The sequence below is a fragment of the Gymnogyps californianus genome, chromosome 1, assembly GCF_018139145.2.
Source record: "Gymnogyps californianus isolate 813 chromosome 1, ASM1813914v2, whole genome shotgun sequence".
NCBI lineage: Eukaryota > Metazoa > Chordata > Aves > Accipitriformes > Cathartidae > Gymnogyps > Gymnogyps californianus.
The window spans coordinates 150,804,322-150,829,147 of NC_059471.1; the positions used below are offsets into that span (position 1 = coordinate 150,804,322).

Here is a 24,826-nt window from a genome sequence, read left to right on the forward strand (position 1 = left end):
AAAAAAAAAAAAAAAAGTGTTGCTTGCTAACACTACCATCTTATAGCTCTACATAAGTCATTCAGCTTCTTCCTCAGTTTGGAAGCAGAAGACACCCATTTCCTGATTACTCACAGGGCAGGAATATGGCCCTCATTCAGCCTGCTAGAAAGAAACTGCATAAAACCAAATACAGCAGCACTCCTTTAATGACAGGTTTCAAGAGCCATACATTCACTTTCATACTTTTCTTACATAAAGAGCACAAATTTCTGCCTTTTCACACTGAATAATACTTTCCAAACAGTGGACTGATTCTCATTGCTTACAAAAGATTTAAACATGCTTTAATTAAAAAGAACAGACAACCAAGAAGTAGTCCTGGACACAGTGGCCATCTGCATGGACTCCTTGATTAAGGTCACTGATTTGCATTTGCTCGATCAGATGAAGACCAAGAAGGTAGTAGAGCAGGAATAGACAGGATGAGATGTCAACTTTAGACACATTGTAACTTAGGTCCACTAGACTGTTTCCATTCTAACCTCCAGGACATACTCTATGCAAACTTAGTCTAAGAGAGATTCTTAAGCGATCACAAAATAATGACATTTACTGGGAGGATTAGAGAAACTTCTGAACAAAGACAGAGCTTCTGCATAGACAGCACTGGAGGAAAAAAGCTGGAAAAGTTAAAAAGGGACTATTAATGTCATAACCAACATAAAACTCCACAAAAGCAGCTAACATGTCCTGTTGCTCAACTCTACTCAAGCTTTAGAACCAGGTAATACCATGGTTCTCACACCTGAAAGACAGAAATGGAAGTACTATTCCAATGGTATCTCTGAAGATTTGTACCCTAATACATATAATTCAGTTTTTACAGTTTTAGCTGTAGAACATGAGCCATGACAGCTCATTAACCAAAGTTGCCTTAGCACAGTTTAAAGCTGCAATTTTCTAACACTATTCCTTCGTATGACAGTCAGCTTAAATCCTTTCAGATAGAAGTTCTCATCAAGCTATTGTAAATCCCAAAAAAGGAACAGCTTGCAAAGAACTAAAATGACCTTTAAAGTTTATTTTAAATTCCCTTCCACAGGTGAAACGAATTCAAGAGCTCCATTGCAAGAGATGAGAGGGAAAATGTTACCAGAGTGTTACGGAGAGAACTTGATCAAGGTTAGCTCAGTCTGCATTAAAATTCTCAGTGGTCAAGAAGAAAAAAAAAAAGAAATCAGGCCACAATGCTAGTAAGTATTGTACAAATTTTCATACTGTAGCTATTTTATTGGAATTACTTTAAAATTAAAGTTAAGACTTAAGTGAATAATTCCTTTCTATAAAAGGACAGACTCCAATTCAAGTGTAGCTTTTGGACACGTATTCTAAGACTACTCACTGTGGACTTAAGCCACAGGTGGAAGAGGTTAATACTACAAGAAGCACATGTACTCAGGAAACACCAGATTTAAGACAAAATTACTCTGAGCCTTAAGCAGGCACCACTAGGTACCCACCTGAATCATATCTTTACAGGTTTGAATATAAAATTGGAGTGATAATTCTGTGCCAAGTGTACTTTAATATAATTCTATAGAAAGCCATCTTTGTGGTTATTCACAAACATCTTTCAAAAGTAGCACAACTCTGTCTCGTGGGTTTTGTACGGTTATTTTTTCAGCTTTTCTTTGCATATTGAAGTGTAGTGTTCCCATGTGTCCTGGTTTCAGCTAGAATAGAGTTAATTTTCTTCCTAGTAGCTGGTATAGTGCAGTGTTTTGGATTTAGTAGGAAAATAATGTTGATAACACACTGATGTTTTTAGTTGTTGCTAAGTAGTGTTTATACTAAGTCAAGGATTTTTCAGCTTCTCATGTCCAGCCAAGCAAGAAGGCTGGAGGGACACAAAAAGTTGGGAGGGGACACAGCCAGGACAGCTGACCCAAACTGGCCAAAGGGATATTCCATACCATATGACATCATGCCCAGTATATAAACTGGGGGGGAGTTGGCTGAGAGGGGTGGATCACTGCTCGGGAACTAACTGGGCATCGGTCGGCGAGTAGTGAGCAATTGCATTGTGCATCACTTGTTTTGTATATTTTTCCTTCCTTTCTGTCCTATTAAACTGTCTTTACCTCAACACACAAGGGTTTGGATTTTTTTTTTTCCGATTCTCTGCCCCATCCCACTGGGTGGGGGGAGTGAGCGAGCGGCTGCGTGGTGCTTAGTTGCCAGCTGGGGTTAAACCACGACACCATGTTACATCTCATTACACAGCATCTAGAAGATTCATAAAACAGTTTTGTCTTAATCCAGTTCTTTCAATTACAGGATTGTTGGGTTTGGGGTTTTTTTTCTATTTTTTAAACAGAAGTGAAGACAGATTTAATCTTTGTGGTCTTGAGCTGATCACCTGTCCAATTAACTTACAAAATATCCAAGCTAACTATTGCATACAAGGACAGAATCTGAGCAAGGGAAGCCACTGTTACATTTCAACTCATGTTTATGTTCAGGAGCTTCAAATACCTTTTGCAAATCTGAAAGCCTAGTGAAATCAGAGTGTAGTAACCACTGCAAAAAAAAAAAAAACCACCCAGGAATTCGCAAAGCCAGCAATTTTGCATTTTCATTTACATTTACTTGCAGTATGTACTGCTTCCCTAAAGAGCTATTATTTTGCTACTATACCCTTTTCAAGAAGAAAACAGGTTCAAGTTTTATGTACACATTCACCTGTGTTATGTTTTAAAAAAAAAAAAAACTCAAGTTCAGGTTAACACACCGAAAAACCCCAAGTCTGATTAATTGTTCCTGTACTTCAGACACTAGGTACAGCATCCCGAAGGGCAAGCTACATATCCAGTGCTGAAGTGACTCTGGCTACTGCTACAGTTACACAAAAGGGGTTACTCAGTCAAAAGGAAAGAAAAACAAAGACATTAATAACATGCAATGGAGAGTTTAATCAAAACATGCTCTTTGAAAGGAAAAGCAGCAGATAAAATCTGCCAAGTTGTGTAGCACCTGAGTTAGTGAAGGTCCTGGAAAAGGTGGCAGCGGCTCACTGGATGGAGTGCCAGCCGGAAGTTCAGAACCTACTGGTAGCACCTATGGATAACGAAGAGGAAACGCGAGTCCATCAGACAGGGAACAACAGAAGGATCAGATACCAAGCTACAGTCAGTCGTGTCATACAACAGAAGCCTCAACATTTTTTTCTGTAGAGACTTCCTTCCTGGAGAGTTAGCATAGAGTCTTTAGGAATTTTTCCAACAAAGTCGGGGGAAGCTGTTTGTTTGATTTTGTTTTATTTTTTAATCCAGATTATCTTTGAGCAGCCACAATTTCCAGTTTAAACAAGCTGCTGTGTCCACAAGCAAAGTATCTTGGGGATATTATTTTCAAGTCTGCAAGAAATGCTACAATAATTCTTCCAAAAAGCAATTACATTTCCAAGAAGCTTAATTTATAAAAGGGTGCAAGAATGCACTCAATCTCCTTACAATAGATCTATGTTAACTGCCCATTAGCAACAGCAAGCTGCGTGCTTCTGGCAAATTGTTCCAACCAACATGACTTGAGAACAGGAACTGTCATGCCTGAGGACGTCTCCACTTGTTGAGAAGCAGATTTATAGACCTCTCACACCAATTTCTTGATCCATCACTTTTTTTGAACCTGAAGGGTGTTGATGACCCACAGAAGATGACTAGGCCATGCAACTGGGTAGGGGGAAGTCATCCAGGTTATGTGGAAGAGGTTAGAGAGACTGGAAAGGTTAGAAGGAGGCATCAAAGCCTCTCCACCAGGTCAGATAGCACATTCCAGTTAGTTATTTCCATTGTTAGGGAAGTGGGAAGTTCTAGGAATTAAGTGATCCATTACACAATTTACAATTCTTATTCTCAGCTGTAATCTTGAGGCTTGACCGTGACTTTGAAGTTTGAGAAACACATGACAGCCTTATGAGTTATAGCGTTGGTCAGCTGGCTTCCCTTGTACGACAGCGAGCACTGCTGGATATGGGTAACTGGCCCAAAGTCTACTCCGGTCCTCAACAAGCAGAACTAGTTCTAGCTTGCAGTCATGTTACCACAGCTTAACTAATGGTTCAAATTGCAGTAATAACTGCCCGGTGAAGATGCACTCCATAGTTATCTATCCTCCCAAAAATGTTTCAGCAGGAACTATGCCAAGTTGCATTACCTCAGCTTTTTTATGCACTAGGAACATACAAGTGGATGTTACCTGTTCTAAGGCATGATGAATTTTTAAGCTGTGGTAAGTTAATCATTCAGTTTATAAATATGAGGCAAAACATATTTTAAATAAATTCGTAAGTCAAAACACATTTAACTGTCTAGGTTAACAGGTTGACCATAAACAAAATAAAATACACACACACAGAGTTTACTAAATCCCAGAAAACTAAAGCAATAAGCTCCTTAAACCTCAAAACCAACACAGAAAGTGAAACTAAAATTAAGCTTTGAAGAAAACCAAACTAATTTATAAGTGAAAACTTCAGAGAGGAGGTAGTTTTTCCACAACTGACAATCAAAAACCCCAAGCATTTATTACATTTAAACCCAAGCCTTTGTAATTACAGGTTTGCAATTAGCAGGTTTCTAACTGCTCCAACTGTTCCTGAACCAATACCGGTTTTTATTATTTTCTAATCTTTCTTTTCTAATTCTCAACTTCATTTCAATATAAATGAATACCTCTGTGTCTAGATTTCCTTCCCAACTTCCTTGACACATATTCCCACTCCTCCATGGCAGAAATTTTCTACTTTGTTTGAATACAAAGAGTACAAGGGAAAGACTACCAATGAATGGAGATGCTAGGAGCATTAGCTCAATTTGAATGCCCTGAAACTGGTTAATAGCAAGGCTGGCTAAAGAAGACCAACACAAAGTGTTGGTGAGTAGAAAAGAACATTACAGAAACAAAAAGAAGTGAGTATCAAGGTTTTTGGTTTGTTAAACACCTGAAAGTTTCTTCAACCTATTTCCATTTAACTTTGAAAAGGAAAGGGCTACCAATAGTTTAAAATATTGAAATGCACTGTCTCCCAACACAGGGAGCTGTTTAAAAGAAAATAGGTAGTCTAATTTCACATACCAATACGTCTAGTTAGTGAGCAGGTAACAACATCCACAACACATCTCAAGTAGTTACTATAAGTCATGACTATCTCTTTATGGAAGAGTTTGTTTGAAGAGCATGATTCAGTAAACAAACAAAAAAGGTTTTTTTTCAGATATAAAGGTATCTTTTAAACTTCTCAAAATTCTGTTTTCACAAATCTAACATTTGGAAGGAAAAGAGTATCCGGGCACCATATAAGCAGCAGAGGACTTTTTAAAACAAACAAACAAAAAAAAAAAAAAAAAAACAAACCAAAAACTTTTAGTCAGGTTCATCCTTGCCTTCAAGGAACAGGCTAATGACAAGAAGCAAAGCTCCGCTATCCTGACTGCTTTGTGAAACATACAACCACTCTGTCTCATTCTAGTGACCGTGTACACGATAAAAAGCTATTTAAAGCAAGCCTTCCAAATTCTACTTGAAAAAACAACCACCCACAAAAAAACAAAACCACAGTTGCTTCACTCTGTAGTTTAGGAGTAGGAAAAATTAACAGTAACACTAGAGAGCGCTCTCAGAGGCACAATATAGAATTGGACGTTTTTCCCCCAATATGGACAAACTAAAACACCTCTTGGGACACAAAAACAACCAGAGCATAAAACTTTCAAAATCATATTCCGTGAAGACACCTCTGCCTGAATAAGTATTTTGCTTTATAAAAGAGATTCTGCTTAAGAAGGCTGTTTCCTACAATACTTGAATATTCACACAAATGTTGCATTTCTTACCGGTACTCTGCTAAGAGGGGGCTTTGAAGGAGAGGTCCCTGGTTTCACTACTGCTGTTGCAATGCTGCTCGATGCCGAAATATAGCTGACTGGGGTGATCACTTGCCCGGGAGTGGCAACTGGTGTCAGCACTGGCAAGCCAGTTGGTCCAAGAGGCAAACTGCTCGGAGGTATACAAGTGCTAATGGATGTCAGGGGTTTAGTTGGTGCAACAACAGTGGTTGGTATCCCAGGAATAACTGTAGTTTCCATTACCAATGATGTCTCCAGAGATACGGATGGATGCGCTGTTCCCACATTACCATGTTCACTGAAGAGAGACCGCAGCTTTTCTTCCAGGGTCTTTATATCATCAATACCAGGAGCTTTAGACTGAGCATCGGCATCAGCCTCCAGACAGTGAACATGAGGCTGATTGGGTAATGGAGCTGGTTGAGGCTGGCTGTGTATCAAAGTTTGCTGTACTGCAGGCAAGTTAGTGACTGGTTGTGGTAAGACACCAGGTAATGGAACCTGGGGCAACATGGGTGTTGCACCTGGAATCTGGGGTAGGACAGGTGTTGATGTAATTCCTGATGGGACAAGTAAGGGATGTATCACTGGCTGAGTGACTGAACCACATATGCTTGTTGCTACTGAGGATGATAAAGGTGCAGAGATTGGAAGCGATAAGCCAGCTGCATTGCAGAGCTGTGATTTATCCATAGACTGCCCACTCTCAGGTAGTGACTGCGGAGCACTCACAACAGTTGTTTCTGCTAGACTGGAGACAGAGCCACTGCTACTAAGCTGAGGAAGCTGCAAAGCCACGTTCTGAGCCAGAGACAGGGCAACAGATGTCTGTGGTGCTGCCATACTACTTACAATCTGAGGAGTTGACTGAGATGTCACAGCTGGTGCAACTACACCAAGACCAGTGACACCAGGAACCTGGGTAGATGGCAGTGCCAAAGATGACGGTGTGCTGATACTGGGGGCAATATCTCCAGTTACTGGTTGAGCAGGCTGGGATGTGGTAGGTAAGGAGAAAGAAGCAGGGGCGCTCACACTGGAAGTGACACCTGTCGACTGCTGTCCAGATTTTGAGGCTGGAGGTGGAGAAATAGAGGTTGGCACACTTGCACTTGGTGCAACTCCAACAGCTGCACTTTCTGAAGACAAAGTAACAGATCCTGCAAGAGAAACACCTGTGCTGGAGGGAACAGATATTGAAGAAGCAGCCACAGATGCAGGAGGTGCACCACTGCCCCCCATGGTAGAAAGTGCAGGTGGAAATGGTGGTATTGTTTGATTGAACACTGGAGGAGCTGTACTAGGTCCTTCTGTCATTTGAGCATGCCCCATCTCAGAGAAAGCTTGCTGCAAGCTCAGTGATGATGCCGAGTGGGAGAGATTCATTCCAGGACCATGTAGTGGAGATGCAGCAACTGGAAGAACAGAAAAATGTCAGTCCACCTGGAAAAGTTCATCACAGTATTATTGTCTATTGCTAGACTAAGATCACATTTACCTCTCAGCATAAAAAAAAAAAATTACAAATCCAGGCTTACATTAAAATACAGAATTAAAGGTTTCAGCATCTTGCAGACAGCCCATCAGCATTTTCTTCCCCAAGAATCCTGCACAGTATCACTCAAATTATAATCACTTCTTATCAGCACAGACAGTTCCTTACTTCCCCAAGTATTTTAAGAGGTCTTTAGGAACAGTTTAGTTAACTAACTTCACAGTTTTGATGAACATATCTTAGCCATCAGATTTTAAGAGTTTAGATGACTTACCCATATCTGGAGTTTCTTTTCCTCCAGGAACAGCAGACGTGAAAAAGCCCTGGTCTTTTAACCGACTCTCAGGGACAGGGCTGACAATAAACCGTCTTCCTGCAGAATGGACAACCTGGGTAAAGGAGCTAGGAGGAACCCCTAAACAGAAAGAAGTCAGATGTTTAGTGATACATGGTTGTAACTAAATACATAACCTGCAACATGGAATGTGCACTCCATCATACAAAATAAAAACCTGGCTGCACCCATCTGCTGAAACAGAAAAAGGTAACTGTTGAAAAAAATCACAAAAGACTTACCTATTCTTTGTGGCATGGAAGATGTAGGATCTGGCTGTTTGAACTCTAATTTCTGTAAAGTAAGATAAAATGTAAAGTTCTATTCTGAAACAGAAACCCACAAGATAGTTCTTAAAATGCTAGCTTACTTGAAATGTGGGCATTTAAGGTAAGCAGTACCTTGGACCCAAGTACCATTACCAAACTAGTGGAATTCTTCCCAGATAAATGTCAGCTACAGTGCTTTTAGAGCTTCTCAGCTACAGTGCTTTTAGAGCTTCTCAGCTTAGTGACCATCAATATAACAAATTGATCTAAACACTCTTATGTTAACAGGCAGTCCAACTGATTTCCTTAAACATTCCACAGATAAATTGATGTTTCAAAGTAGTTCTTGGTGCAAATAAGGCAGAGATTCAGGAAATGTCACCCCTTCTTATTCCCAGCAACCAGTTTCAAAACCTGTGTTTCCTAACCAAGCCATCCAATCTCTTAGTAGCTCACTGGGTAGAGGGCCTGAGTTCAGGCTCTCAGTGTTTAGTGAGCAGCACAGAGCTGGGGGTTTTAGTGTCCTAACTCACAGTAACCTCAAATCCAAGAAGCCTAAGCATTTAAGACTGTCTGTTTAGTGGACTGTTAGGAGATTCAGCAGCTTCAGAAATGTTAGAACACGTCAAAAAGCAAGAGGTCTACGTTACTTAGCTTTCTAAATGAATTTTAGGCTCTCACTCTGATATGAAGCTTTCTGTTTGTCTCTTCATTTAATTATTAAGCTTTGATATTTCTCGTGAAAGAAAGTTTCAGTTTCTAGCTAGCTCTACTCACAAAACCATACCACCCAAAATGGAAAATACAAACAGCTAAGGCAATCTGTCCTTTACATACCTGCGACCCTGGAAAGAAGCCATCATCTTTTGTCCGCATACTCTCCAAACCTTGATCACCTTCTGGCTCCACACTTACATCCTCACTTAGCATTTCATCTGCTTTCTCAATAATCTCTCGTACCTGTTCTACAAATGAGTCTCTCTCAGTTGCTAAAATAAACTCATTCTGCACCTGTAAAGAGAATAAAGCAACAATAATTTTCCACGAATTATCTCAAAACAATATATTGAATAACCATAATCTACTTTTGGTGTTACTGTTTGTCCTCCCTTCACTGTTCTTATGCACAAGACAAAGATGGTGACACCTTAGAGAAAAACAATTGTTTCTAAAATTATCTCCAGCACAGAAGCATTTGCCCTGGTTTACTCTTTGCTGTGGAACAACATTCAATCTCACTTCTTCATCAAACTGTCACCTCAATCTTTGCTTAGCACAGTGAAATTTAAAATTAGCAGCCTTATCTTACTGCAGTTCCTCCTATCTAATGTAAATGTAAAGAGCCACATTTAAAGGAAACTATAACATAAAAAAATTTGAAAATTCTGTATTGCAAGATGTATTCTGTGCTTCTTTCTTTCCATACCATGTAGAACTTCTACTCTATGCAGGTTGCACATCACTAACTCAAAGTCTTGCTGTAGTACATAAATGCAAGTATTAATTATGTTCCCAATACAGGGAGAGGAAGATTGCTCAGCCTATCTAGTTTCAATACATTATATTGCTCTATAAAAATACATTCTGCTGCTTATGTTGGAAGAAACAAGCTTAAACAAGTATACTTGGCATTTAGAAAGACATTCGTAGTTTGGTTTGACCCATGAGAAAATTCTGTCTCCTGAAATAATGCATGGTAAAACTCTCAGAGACAGTTAGTCTATGAAACAGAAGTAAAGCTGTCAGTCACAGTACCCCTGCTGGGAAAGAGAGAGCACCTTAGAGGTAAAGCCTGAGACATCACTTTTACATCAAGTTTCTGGGATGCTGGTCCAGAAAAAGGAAAGACAAGCTTGATGTGCTTGTATCAGTCTTTGCAATGCAGAATACTTACTAGTTAAAGAAACCTCCAGTGCTTTAAGTTGAGCAATGACAGATACCTATATGGGGTATGCCTAATAGTTTCCTGAATAAAAGGAAACCAGAAAGTCTTACAATCAAAAGTTTCCTCAATATTCAGCAAGAAACTGATGAGCATAAAGTTCCAGATTCAGTTGTCTAAATTAGGTTGCACACTTTCAACTATGTGACTGCATTTTGGATGCACAGGTCACTTATTTTGCTTCTACTCATCTCAAATGTTTGTGGTTGTTGTTGGGGGGGGGGGGGGTAGTGTTGGTTTTTTTAAATCAATCATACTCTTTTATTCCTCCATAGGATCACTTTAGGTATGAGGTGAAGTAAGACATCTGTGTATTCTCTCCGTATTTCTTGGCACTTGACTTCGTGTTATTGACTTGTTTACACTGCCCATACATGTACATAGCCAAGAACCAACTTCTTCCTCTTTCTCGGAAAGCCATTAGTGGCGAAGAGATTTCTCCATGTCACTGATTTGGTTTCTTTTGACAGGTATGAATCCAGCACACACCACCTATTATTCTGCCACCTCTCTAAGCTAAAAGATGGATGCTACGTGCCCAAGAAGCTGGCAAAAGATACTGCTTTTTGTCACCCCCTCTCACTTCAGTAACACTAAACCAATTTTCAGTTTCATTCAGGTTGTACCAGCCCAAGAATATGAGTTTAAATTTAGGAAAAAAAAAAAAAGGGGGGGTGGGGGGGGGGGGGGGGAGGGAGGTTCTATTCCGTGCTATACAGTACTCATTTAAATGCATCTCTACAGGGCAAATTCTTTTCTATGCTTGACCATTATACATTGAATGGAGAGGTTTTTTCCTTTGAGGAAGTCCAAAGCAGCATCAGTCATTACTGACTTTCAGAAACCAGAAAGTGATTCCCATTCCTTCTTTAAGGGCAGAATCTTGCCATTTCACTTAACAGAGACAATAAACTCAAAGCTTAAGCATAAGTTTTAAAGATCTAGCAATGTTTGCTCTTAGAAAAGCAAATCAAATTTGTTTAACCTGGCGCTTTCAGAAAGTTGTTTGCAGTTTTTCAAAAAATTAGATTGCAAAAAACCAAAAGCAGATTTACTTGATAAAACTGCAATTCTAAGGTAAAAACTGATGCAAATTTTCATGTGAACTGAGCATCCAATATTAACTGTCAATTTGGTATACCACTCTGTGCCCAGAGTTTCTAGTTGTGCTTGCATACCAATAAGGCGAGCACACGCCATGCCACATGGAAGAGCAATTTCAAAACACAAATGAGAAAATAAGACTGCTTATATTACTACTGTGATTAAGAACGGATTCAATTCTTCGTCTCTAAAATATATCTTACCATAATTGAAGCTATTTCCTCAGGGTTGTCACCATCCAAATCAAATTTGAAAGTAACCATTTTCCGATTGTGTGTCTCTAGCTGGCATTCCACTACCCGATCACCTTTATTTGAAACCTAAAGCAAAGAAAACAATAGTTTCAAACCAAAAGCATGAGAATTTAAGACTTGTGCTTTAAAGCTCACAGAGACAAACCAACAGTACTGGTCTAATACAAACACATTCTTTCTTTCCAGTTTGATAACTGGCACCATGTACAGCATCATTTTTTCTGAAGATACGTCAAATATTCTGGAATAGTCTGTGGAATCACTGGTGGCTAAGCAAGCCAATTTTGCCATATCTAATGCTCAAAAAAGCTCTTAATAGATGACATTTGGAACACTGGCTCTAGAAGCAGAAGAAATACACTGTATAGCTTGTGTGCTCAGGCTGGGGGGGGAAGGTGTGGAACAAGACTGCAGAAGACACACATTCCTCAAAGGAAAAGAAACTTTTTGAAGCTCAAAAAAGGCATCATCACTACAAAACTGTCACTAAAATAAGAAATACTCACATTTAGAATTCTCAGTTTTGGCCTAGCAGTCTTCTCATGGCGAGAGCGACTGCGGACAGACCTCCGCATATGACGTTTAGTAGCCCTCCCTTCATGCCTTCCACTAGAAGCTGGAACATTCTCGTTGCCATCACTCAATCCTGAAGCAACATCAGAATGCGCACTAAAAAAAAGGCAACTTTACATTATTATCCATGCACTCCATAACTGCAACAATACAGTTACCCTACCAGATGGTATTCTTTTCTGGATAGCAGAAGATGTCTGTTAATTGCAGAGTAGGGGAGAAGATTCCTGTCAACACTTAGGGTTGCCTGAATAGCAATTCTAATAGTAATTATTTAGCTACATATCTCTTGCAAGCTGAGTTGTACAAATCTATCTTCTGAATATGTTTTCAAGCTATTTGGAGTTTGAATTCTGTTTAAGTGCCAAAAGGACAGAAAAACATCCCTTATGATCCATTTGACATGACAAATAAAAAAGGGTTAGAAGTTAAATCACTATACACAATCCTATTTGCTCCCTCCATACCCTGCTGTAAATCAAAACTTACTCTACCTCTCATAAGCCTATTTTTCCTCTAGGAAGTTTATTTCCTCACATCCTCAAGAACACCCTCAGTGAAAAAAATATCCCTGATGAAAAAAGATACCTAAAAATCACCCCAGGAAGAATAATCTAACACATGAATCTGAAATTCAGTTTGGTGAAAAGAAAACAATGCTTACCTATCCATAGAGGAAGCCAAAGGGGTAGACTGAGCAGGCTGTGTTGCTGGAAGAGTCTCTGAAGGAGCAGTCTGTGAGACTCCCTGAGTACCCTACGGATAGAAACCTACATCAAGAACCCCCTCCAAAGAATACCATTCCTTTTCAAGTAACCCAGCAGTCTGCAATGTTTCCTCCCAAATCACTTGTAAAGCTAAAAGCACTACCTTTTTAGAACTTCAAACAGCTGGCATCTAGACAGCTTTAATTTACAAAAGATTCTAGAGCAAACTGCAGTGAAGCAAATGATCATCTGGGGAGGGGTGGGAAGAAGAAATCAGCCATCCTTTCTACTGCTACGTGTCACTACAGTTTGCCATGCAGCCACAGTCTTACTAACAGAATGTGCAAAAGGCAAGCCAATGCAGAACACAAAGACAATTCAAATTCTCCCTAGCAAGAACAATGCTGCAGGGAACAGGCAAAACGACAGATTCTCAAAGGCTACCGGTTGCAGTTTGTCTTTGATATGGCAAAAATGTTCTACAGTACTAGCAAGAAGTGAAGTGTTAACAGGTTTTTGCCTGCAGGATGCACACTCACTTCCCAACAGAACAGCCAGTGGCAACAAGGTCCCCACATTGGCATGACATTCTGCTGTAAGAAAAAGGTCATTTGAAATATTAATTTCCAACTGAAGACAAGCATGGAAGGGATTAGTTCCCCCCCACACACACACTGTTGCATAATTCAAACACCCTAAATGTATTGTTACATTATATTCAATGTATTTACCTCCAAAACTGCCTGCTGCGAGGGGGCAGATGAGGCCTGTTGTGCTAAACTCACTGTAGGCTGGGGCACTTGAACCTGTCCTCCTAGGCTGCCCATGGGAACTAAAACGTTCTGCTCCACATACGGCTGCACAACAGGAGCAAGATAGCCTGGTTGAGCCATTGCATCTGTGGGTAAGGGAGGGGACAGCACGGCAGAAGGAATGCTAACAGAGGCCACAGCAGAGGAAGGTGCAACATTCGAGTCCCCTGGGTATTGAGGCGGCAGCCGAGATGGGAAGCCCTGTAACAGAAATGAGGGAGTCAAGCTAGTGAACGTCAGAGGTAAATAGGAAACGAGAGAGAGGGGAAAAAAAAAGTATCAGTTTCACGGGCATGTTCAAACCTTCTGTACTTGTTCAAGCACTCCCAAAATCTTCCTAGAGAAGCAAACTGCTCATGTAGCCAAAGCTCAGCTTGCAAGTCACCATGCTTGAACAAGCAAATTCCCACTCAAAGTTCCAAGTCTTACGCAAAACAATCTTCATCTCCCAACTCTTGCAGTTGCCTATTTGGCTTAATATTTTAAGGCCTGAGACTTGAACCGAGTTTGAAGAATCTTCAGGCTGAACAACTACTGCTCAGATGTTATGCAACTGCTGCTGATTCTTGAGACTAATAGCAAAAACGCTCTTGTGTTCTTCCTGTCCTCTAGTGATGAGCTGACTCAGGAACATTCCTACACGCTGTTTCTGTTCTACAGCACTTCCTATAATCCCAGTGCAGATACTTCTACATCTATACAATTTTTGTTCCAGAAGAACAATTGTATGCCAAGTCATTATTTTTGTCACTATTCAGATTGCCATTTTTACAGTGATCACACAAAGTAGCTGAAGCAGTCTGTGCCCACCAGTCTAGCATTTCATGACTAGCATCAGGTACTTACGTCGCGTTCAAGATCCACGCTGTCTGACTTATTTCTAGAAAATCCATGTCCCCCCCTCCCCACCCCTTCCCAGACTTGGAATGAAATACTGACATTGCTGAATACGCTGCCATTGATTTTCTTTCCAACACACATCTCCCATTTTTTTAAATTACAATTTTTTGGATTTTTTTCCCAAGTTGACAGATCTCTTGGATATATAGCTGTCCTCTTTCACACAGTGGTCGAACAAAGTCCTGCCCTATGATTCTGTCATTTTAGACCAATTCCATTGCCAAATATGAAAAGCTCAAAACACCAGGGTGTCCAAGGACTTTTTCTTCCCCTTCCTTAAAATGGTCCTTTACCACACAACAGAATTCATCTTGGTGGCTTAATGGCTCTCTTATGAGAAGTGAGTTGGCCAGGGCACACAGTTCAGATCTGGTACCTTAGAGGAACAGGTAAAAATGCGGAGAAGAGCTCTGCTGGCTTGCAACAATACCTGGTAAAGAGCATCTCCAGCAGGAAGCGAAGCTTCAGCAGCTTGTCCAATGCTGACTGGCAATCCCACGGACTGGACAGCCGGCTGCAGGAGCTGCGGGAGAACCTGGCTGGGCAACTGAGCCACAGGCTGCATCAGTGTGGGAAGCTGGCTAGGGACACCAGTTGATCCTACAGGGACAGCGGTTGCCGCAGCAGACGTTGCCAGTGTGAGCAATGGCTGATTCATGCCAGCTGCCATTGAAATGGGCAGTGACTGGAAACCTGGCTGAGCTACTGACACATGAGGAGCTGCTACGGGCAACTGAGAGACTGAGAACTGGGGAACCATGGAAGTTGGCAAGGGCTGTCCCATGGGTAGAAAATGAGAGCCAATGGGGACTGATGGGGCAACTGAAGGCTGAGGGAGAGAAGGTGCTGCAACAGGTAATTGAGGCTCGCCTTGGATGATCGACACTGGTTGGGAAACAGGAAGCTGGGGAGGTAAAGAAAATAGAGATAGATTTTTTTTTTTTAAAGCAGGGTTGCAGAAAGCAGAGTTTTTACACATTAGTCAAAGAAAGAATTATTCAAGTTACAGCACTCTGTTAAAGTGGGTGGGGAGCACAGTTGGCAGAGTGGCTGGGAAGTTGGCTGGAGTTCCAAAAGGTCCTCACTTCGCAACACTTCCCCTGAAGAAGTCAACAGGCTCTGGAAACAGACACCCACAGAGGGTGAAAGAGCAGCGTTCGAATACCCTGAAGCACTGACTTGTGCATAAACAGAATCGAATTCCCCTCAACTCTGTCCCCAGAGCCCAGCCTGCCTTCTTACAGGAAAGAAGTGCAAATCTTTCAACAAATCTGTCAGCTTTGGCTATGGGGACTAAAGCAACAGAGAATGAAAAGCCACTGTGCCAGCATTCAGAGAATGGCAGGGGATATGTCAATTAAAGCCAGCGAACAATGCAACTGGAAAGGCAGTTTAGATGAACAAGCAACAAAACAACAATTTTAAAAACAAAATCAAGGCTCACATGTTCAAGATAGAGATATGAGCCAAAATGAAGTAATACTCAGTTACAGAAGCTTCTTGACCAGGAGTAAAGGAGAAGAGCTGAATAAGAAAGATGACAGAGTGGAGAAGGCAGTCCTTACAGTTCACTACCTAAATAAGTGAACATGTTTTACACACTTAATGGTGCAGAAGATAGACACTGTACGGGAAGCAGAGAAATGACAAGTTCCTGAAAATCCATTCATAATATACCATTCATCAATATGCCTCATGATATTTTTGACAATTTAAAGATCTTTGTGCATGGAAGTGCTATCCCTGCCTCAAATTACTCACAACTGCCACATGTGAAAGAAAGGGTTTCCAACACATTTTCCAACAAAATTGACAGTTGTAGTACACTAAGAATACTATTATCTGGATGAATGTTTTGGAACCATTAGAAAAGATGACAAAAGTGAAAGTAGCAGCACGTTGAATTTGCCAGCTGTGAAGAAGAAAAAAAATCTTCTGCTAGAAAGAAGAATTTTGTTTACCTGTGTCCCAGCTGCTGCCTGAGGCATTGGCATAATCTGTGAACTTTGAGTTTGAGAGACAGTTTGTGTGGGAGTGGCACCAGCAGAAACTGATGGCTGCTGCAGCTGGTATTGTCCAGGCTGTTGGGAAGAGGCTGGCTGCTGTGCATTCTGTAGTAGGGAAAAGAGGCAGAAGCTATTTTTTCCCCCCACAGAAGTTTTTAAAGCATATCCTATTTAAATTCTACTTTTTACTCCTTCGTAAGTGACATCAGTGGTTCTTCTGAATATGCTGAGTCAATTAAGCTTTAGCAATTACTTATTAGCATTACTAATACAACTCTATTATCAGCACCAAATCTTGCAACGGAATTATTTCACCTGTGAAAACAAGAATGAAGATTCTATAAAGGAAGAAAAGGCAGTTAAGAGAAGAGGATGCTACACAAGACAGTATTTCCAGTTAGAAGAAATCATGAGAATGAGGTGTCTGCCTGTCTACACAGTCTGACTTGCAAATCCTGACACGCCTCCCTTTGAATGTGGCTGCCACTGCAAGCTCAGGTGGAAGTTGGGCAAGACAGACACATGAAAACAAGCGTTAACATGATTCTAAAAATAAATTTCAGAAAGTCAATGAAGTTAATCTCATAGCATGTTAGACTGGGTGAGAACCAGAGGATTCCTTTGGTCTTGTCCAAAACCATGGGTTGAAGGCAGGACAGAGGTAGGCAATTGCTCTTAAACGAGTCATCAAAACCCTATACCAAAAGTATTTTAGTCCTGGGTTTAGGAACGGTGATCTTACCTGCTGAGTGTGTTGGGTAGGCTGGGATGGCACCGATGCACTGCTTGAGGCTGACTGGCCTTGCACCTGTGTCTGGAGGAGAAAAAAAAGACAGAGAATCAGCTTAAAAAAACCCCTCTGGTTTCTACAGCAGGCAGTTAAAATAATTTCTGCCTGGAATGATCTGGTTGGAATACATTTCTAGCTGTCCTTTTGGACAAGCAGTCCTTTTGGTCAAATTCCACTACGACAACAAGAACAAAGCAGAGCAATCTGGAAAAGTACCGAAATCCATTTTAAGTCTTCCAAAACAAGCAATACAGAAAGTCTTTGCAACCCACATGCCCCTCAACATGAGACAGATCAGCCTACCAGCTTCTTCTTCCACTGATGATGCTTTAAGAGCAGGATGCCTTGGTATGATAACTGGAAATAGAGGCATTAATTTTTACCTTTACATGTGTTCTAAACACAGTTAGGTGGGGGGATAGAAGGAGGATAGAAGAAAATAAACCTATCTGTTAAAAAAAAAAAAATCAAAGATATACAGAATTCTAGACCAATAACAAAGTACTCAATACACACAAGTCATGAGTTCCCTTTGAGAGGCATGTCAAAATACAAGCTAGAAATCATTTCCAGACTCACTACCATTCAAAGGCTACCAAGAATTGGATATTGAAGAATATGGGGGTTTACGTTCTAGCTAAGACAGAATTTTTGAATAAGCAACAAAAAAAATGGATGACTGGCATACAAATGACTGTGGAAGATGCAGAGGAAAATGGAATGGATTTTCATTATTATTTTTGCGGCTGACTTTTTTTGATCACATCCCAGGATTTTCATTATTATTTTTGTGACAATTATATTTCTTTATCAGCTTCTGGGAGACAACTAGACAAAGACCTCCCAATGAGTTCCCTGAGCATGCACCACTTTGGTGAACTGCCTTTGTAAGAAACGTATCTAGTGCATACGTATCATATCAGAAATACCTAGTAAAATTCCTTAATGCTGTGATAGTTCAGCTTGCAGAAGCTTGTTAGGAACAAGTTTATTAAAATTACATACTTTTTTAATTATAGAAACTTTGGGGAAAGCAGACTGCCAGTGAAAAGAATCATTTTTTTTTCTTTGCTGTTTTAGAAGCTTGAGGCCCTTATTGGCTAGGATCTAAACATGTGCTATATCCCACTGCTATAACATTGACTCAGTTTGTGCTTCAAATTCTGATCTTTTAATGAATTAGATAAAAGATCCCAGAACTTATATTCTGTAAAATAATCGTGATCTCTTATTGTGTTTTCCAGATGTTTTTTACATCCCTCAGAATTCAATTCCTGAAGTTTAACAAAGGTGGTTTATGGACAAACAATCCCCACGTAGTTTTCAAACTTCTTGCATAGCAGCTTCACTCCACAAGTTCTCCTACAGCGCAGAAATTACTATCTATTAATAACTTATTAAAGCTGAAACAGCTTTAATAAAACATCTTTATTATTCCATACAGAAAGCCTTAAACACTTAGTTCTTGATCTTACCACGAAAAGCAAAAAGATTGTCCTCCAGCTCCTTCACACAAATCCCGAAGTTGCTAATAGTTCAGTAACTAAAATGTCAGAGCCCCTAATTCCAAGAACAGAAGGACTAAGAGAGAAGTCTACTTAAAGTAAATCCTCTCTTTTCACAAAAAATTATCTTATGAGAAGTTTCAGACTATAAGTGCAGACACAATGTATATACACATACACCTCACAGTCACAGTGCACAAATGCCTTACTGACTATTGCAAGTGCAAATACCATATATGCTGATAAAACATCTACCTCCAAACTAAGCTTCAGGCCTCAAATTTTGCTTTTTAAAAGGACACCATATTCTAGGCTTATAAGGAATCAATACCTATTAGCAACAGTTGTTTGTGCCACTAATTTACTACTCAGCTTGTTTAGTTTCTTTAATGATCCTGCAAGTACACTTCCAAATCCCTGTACATGTACATAATACAGCTCCTTCCATTCCCCCCTTCCCACTTTCTTCCCCTAAGCCTAGAGAAAGCTCTTGCATTTTGGACAGTCACGAAATTAACCTTTTTGTTGTCTAGTGAAACATTATTCATATATAAGTTCAACTTCAAATAACACATTCTCATTAAATGGCTAAGGAGCAACAACAAAAATACAAAGCAAGTTTTACTATCACTGCTGATTCAAACTGTGGAGAAGATACATTTCATTAAACCCACTGTTTAAAAGCCAATTTGGTACTCCAGCTATCTCTTGCCAAAAGAACAACAAGTCCCAGGAGGAACACTGACCATTTGTTACCCTTAACACAAAAGCCCTACCAGTATTTCAGCTGAAGCTGAACACAGACCAAGTGGTTGCTGATGCCTCATTATTTCATTGCAACCTGGTAAATTAGAGAGATCCTAGTATACTACCGACTTGGTGGAAAGACACCCCAATGAATACTAATACTTAGAACCACATGGAGCAAACCTAAGAGCAAGGCTCCCCTTTAAGTGCAAAGTATGACTTATAAAAAGCAGAGAAATTGTGGAAGGGTTTGCTCCTGTAACCTGAGGATAGAGTGCAGGTGGTCCTGATGAAAGCGAGGTGGACAAGGCCTGCTGAGTCGAGGCTCCCTGGGGGAAGCAGATGAAGAGCTGCGACTCTTGCAATACCTTCTGAGGCAGCTGAACAATGGGCAGTGAGAAGTCTGAACCAAAAGCAGAAGATGACCCCCCTGTAGGGGGAGGAGACTGGAAATCGCCAGTGTCAGAGGAAGTCAGCTGTGAGGAATCACTGGAGTATTCTGGGCTTCCTTCTGGCCAGCTCCGCCTGGCAGAGCCCCCTCTGGGACCTGCTAACTCAGGACCAAGATAGTTACATTGCTCCTCTGTCACAGGCTGAAGCCGACCATGCGACCCTATGCCTTGAGTGGATTCCTCTTGACTGGTCTCCATAGAGCCCCGGCGACTTCTGTAGACCCGCTGGGGTAAAACTGCCCCTTCTGCTGAAGCAGAAGTCGGTGTGTGCACATGGAACTCAAAGACACAGCTCGCTCTGCCATCACCACTGTGAGAGAGCACAGCTGGGGCAGAGTGCGGAACAAATACCTGGTGGAACGTCATCTGAGCAGGATCTGCACTCAGAGGAGCTGAAACACTGGATAATGGAGAAAGGGGACCCATCCCAGAATCCAGCCTCAGGTTCTGAACATGTCTTGCCAGGTATGTTTGCCCCAAATGAAAGTCGAACACAGAGCTTTGTGGAGGACCACCTTGCCCATGGTTTGACTCAGAGACCTGCTTCAAATGTTGTTCAGTCGCATGAGGGTTATAAGCTACTTGATCATACTGCTCCGATACCTGTGATGGATAGTGCATGCCCACCAAATATACAGCTTCTGGATGCATTCTGTAGTGAGCATCCTCTGGAGGTGTTGGTCCAGATCTATAGTCACTGTGGACAGGAGCTGGCTCAAACACAGGATTAACTTGCACATGCAGAGGCTCTCCAGCGACTCTCTGAGCTGGTGTGCCCAGCATAACGAATGCCTCTGGTGTCCAATTGGTGGGACTACCACCAGGTGGAACTAAACTCTGGCCAGTCTTCAGCAATGGCTGGAAGTGGCAAGTTTGGGCTTCCAAAAATGAAGTGCTCTTGCGCCGCTGAGCAACTGCCACCTTCGGCGGGCAGACAGGTGGTGGTGAGAAAGACACCGGCCGTTCATGAACGGTTGGGAAAAATATCTGTGAATCTGGGAACGTTGGTGTTCCCCCACGCGGATGCTGAGGCTGTATTGACATGAACAAGACAAGTAATTCATACATTAAAAGTGAAAGCACATCAACATGCACAGTTCACTAGGCAGTTCTGTGAAGTAACTTTATAGAATGACTATTCAATTCATGGTCAAAAACATACAATACTTAGGAAATTTAGGTGAGTCATAAATATCCATTAAATACATCCATGGCAGGCAGAGCTACAAATGGAAACATTTGCTTGTGTTAGAGCTGCTTTTCCAGTCCAATTCCAATAATTCACAAAAAGAAACCAGTTTTGCTCCTGACAATGGAAGGAGGTTTATTGTCGTGGGCTATCCATTGTGATCAGTGCTTGAAATCCAGTCAAACCCCTGAGGTTACTGCGATATGGGGAATATGAAAATTCAGAACTTGATAGGAGCAACAATGCAGAGCCTCTAGTTTGCACTTAGAAGACAAAATGACATTAAATCTTAGTATTGTCCAACACAGAAAACACAGTGCTAGTGTCCTGTATGCTATCCAGAGAGCTAAAGAGAAACCTTTTATGAGACAAAACTCAACCATTCCAGCCCACAGCTGGGGAGGGGGGGAGGAATGATAAAAACTGCAGAGCCTCTGGATTCTGCCAAAGTTGATCACCTCTTTTGATCCCTTTGATCACACCTTTTCACATAAAATATTAGCACTCACTGAAACAAACCTAACTCTTGCCTGGACAAAACATTCACAGGTTTAGGAACAGCAGAGTCCTCAGGCAATTCCACTCCATCTGATGTACTACTGCAGATGAGGCTCATCTTATTTAAGATTTGTAGGGAAAATTTCATTAAACAGAGTTCTATGTAAGAATACCAAACAATTTAATAATTCTGCATTTTTTCATCTCTGCCTCCAGTATGCTGAAAGACAATGTATTATCTACCCTAAAGGGAGAAAAAAAAAAAAAAATGCAAGAATCAGTAGCAAATATACTGTCTTTAAGACAGATGGCATTTATGACTTTTTCAAGTTGCTGTTTCCACATTGTTCTCTTTTTCCCCAGACCCTTTTTTCCAGAAAAGCAGCAGCAAATTTCCATATTGACCAATACTAACAAGAAGGTCCTAAAGGATGAAGAACTCTTCCTACATTCTGAAAACTGGTTCCACTTACTTCATTTACAGAGCGAAATGCTTCTCAAAGTTTAATTTTGTGTAAATTGAAGCCCAAAACTGAAAAAGAGATTACCTCCTCTCTTGCAAGCTATCTTGCATCTGACTTCTTAAGAAACATGAAACTATGGCTTCTTCCCATCAAGAAGCAGCTGAAGTGGCATTTCTGATCAAAACTTACAGAAAAATCCTGAAAAGTATTCATACTCTGAATTTCTAGTATCACTAGCACAGCTAGCCAAAGCTTTTAGAATAACAAGCCACAGCAATCAAGCTTTAAAAGCTGGTTGTTTTGTGCAGGGCTTAATTAACATTCAATGCTTGCTTAGAAGTTGGAAAATAAAAAGCTGGCTTTCTGACTTAAGGGAATAAGAACTAGTCTTCCCTTTACCTTCTGTGGTAAAACTGGGTAATTTACATTTATACTATCTTAAAATACAAAAAACCAAATGGTCAGCCACTGTTTAATAATGTTTAAGTGTACTGCTTCCCAGGGGGGAAAAAAAAAAAAAAAAAAATCAACATTCCAGCAGCACCGTATAAAGAATAAGGAATCAACTCGTCATTTTCTCATTTTAAAAATGCCCAAAGCCCAGGATGTATTTAATGATAACTTATCTTACTGTGCCAGGAGGCAAATGGTAACACATACAGGACTGACAGAGAGGGAGGGCAGGCTGGAGCGTCGATGCTTGCGTGGAGAGGCAGAGTGCATGGGCAGGACACTTTCCAGGGCTTTAGAAAGCTTTTCTGCAAAGGTTTCTTCAGGGACAGTCCGAAGGCAGAAAGGAGAAAGAGGTGCAGACAGCGCTGGTGGTGGGGTGCAAGGAGCACTGAGAGGGATGCAGGACATAGAGGGAAGAGCAGGAAGGTGGGGGACACAAACTGACATGCTACGACCACGTTGAGGCTAAAGGAGGAAAACAAAAGTTAAGAATTGAACACTTAAAAAAAATTAATAACAAAACCAGCAAAAACTATAATGAGGTAGAAAAGAAATGCAGACACACAATGAGAGGCCCAGTACTGACTAATATGTGTGCAAGAAGATATGAGAATGCTGAATGAATGCCAACACACACTGGGAACAGGCTATGTGCGCCTCTGAGGACCCAAGTTTGCCTTAGGTTACTGAGTAGTGTGGGAAGTTCCCTAATACCCTTACAAGAAGCATGTGGAAGGCAGAACAGACAGGAGAGAATATTTTCTCTGGAGGCACTGATGCAGCCCATACTGTGTGTACTCACAGCATCTGGTATTCTGAAAAGTAAAAAAACCTAAACAGATACTGATGAGCTTTCAAACATTAATTTTTAGTTTAGTGAGTGGATGTGTGTTTACACATATCACCTCACTCAGACTCTCTGCTTGGGCACCTCCCTGCCTGAATTAAGTGGACTAACTGTATGCAGCCGGCTCTTTATTAACTAAAACATTACCACAAAAATTTAAACATTACACATTCTACAACATGAGTTGTGGAAAAGAAGTTGGTTTAACGTGTGGAAAATTCAGTAAAATTAGTCTTTGACAAGCATTTTCCAGATGCTGGGCCAATAAAAGCATCAGGATTTTGTAATCTTGCCACAATCCAGAAGGCCATAGGTCAAAATCCAACCACATTGGAAGAATCAGAATTAGGTTTTGGGGTGGGTTTTGGCTTTTTTTGTTACTGCTTTTTTGGTGTGGTGTATTTTGTTGTGGGTTTTTAAGTGAATGGAAAGATGACATTTTAAAGAGGCAGTCTTCAACTGCGAGTTTTCCTTCTCTAATGGTATATGCCTCTTACGGATGTAATCCACAATTTAACATAACTGAAATCAAATACAGACCTCCAGGGAAAAAAACTCAAGATATCCAGTGGAGATTTGATTTTAAAGTTTTCTGATTTGAGAAACCTTGCTAGAGTGCTCAAAAATTTGTGAGAGAGGCATAAGGGAACTCAAAGGGTTAAATAAATACTTTACCCATAATCTTCATCTGTTCCAAGGCAGGACAAGTTATGTATGTCATTCCTGACTCAAATGTATCTAAACTGTTCAGAAACATCTCCAGTGATGGGGACTGCAGCACTTAACTGTCCTTGTTGGTTACAAAAAACCCCTTCCCAAACAATAATTCCACGCTGCAATTTAGTCCTATTATTTCTTCTTCTATCTGACAACAATGTTGTGATCTGACTAGCCTCCTCCTATTTTACAGCAGACTTTACAGCTTTCGCTCTCCTCATCTTTTATAGGCTCAGCTTAACTATTTCAGTCTTCCCACATAAACCATGTCTTCTGTCTTTCTGGTGGGGGTTTTTTATCACTCTCTGAATTCTCTCCCAATTCACCCGCAAATTCACTCAAGCAGGGTGTCCAGGATAGACTTACCAATGGCCAAGAGCAGAAGAACTATTTCATATAACATGATGTTTGCCTTTTTCACAACAATGTAATGTTTTTGACCATGTCCAGCTTGTGGCCCAATGTAACCCCTGACTTCTTTTCTTTTTGGCAGAATTGCTGCCTAGTCAGTTGTTGCTCATCCTGTACTTGTGCAGCTGATTATTGCTGTTTAAGCATGAACCTTGTTCTTGTCCCAATTGAACTGCATTCTATTTCTTTTTAAGGCCATTTCTTCAGTTGTCAATATCATTTTGACTTGTCATCCTCTCTTCCCAACAAACTGTTAGTAGTTTCTATAGTGTTCTGCTCCATTCTGTTAGCATCCTGGTACCACTGTCATCATCACAGAGCATGAGCACATTTTAGCATCGAACTAAGCAGCTTGACGATACCTCTGTCATATGCTGCTTCTCCATCCCCTCTCAAAAGATCATGGTCTTTCAACCTGGAAGCTAGCCATCCCAAGACAGTGAAATGGCTTCTGGTCCAATATATGCCC

General features: G+C 40.8%; 1 protein-coding gene across 1 annotated transcript in view; it reads right to left on the reverse strand.

Annotated features, from left to right (window-relative positions):
• The window catches only part of WNK1 (WNK lysine deficient protein kinase 1), a 106,298-nt gene that overhangs the window by 16,892 nt on the left and 64,580 nt on the right, over positions 1–24,826 (reverse strand). Inside the window, exons 9-20 of the mRNA XM_050915059.1 lie at positions 17,027–17,098; positions 16,240–16,389; positions 14,709–15,182; positions 13,298–13,579; positions 12,524–12,615; positions 11,793–11,955; positions 11,236–11,352; positions 8,824–8,997; positions 7,960–8,011; positions 7,658–7,798; positions 5,877–7,303; positions 3,016–3,099 (exon numbers count right to left, since the gene is read on the reverse strand). Of these exons, the coding sequence (XP_050771016.1) occupies positions 3,016–3,099; positions 5,877–7,303; positions 7,658–7,798; positions 7,960–8,011; positions 8,824–8,997; positions 11,236–11,352; positions 11,793–11,955; positions 12,524–12,615; positions 13,298–13,579; positions 14,709–15,182; positions 16,240–16,389; positions 17,027–17,098 (3,228 nt within the window). The remainder of the gene's footprint in view (positions 1–3,015; positions 3,100–5,876; positions 7,304–7,657; positions 7,799–7,959; positions 8,012–8,823; positions 8,998–11,235; positions 11,353–11,792; positions 11,956–12,523; positions 12,616–13,297; positions 13,580–14,708; positions 15,183–16,239; positions 16,390–17,026; positions 17,099–24,826) is intronic.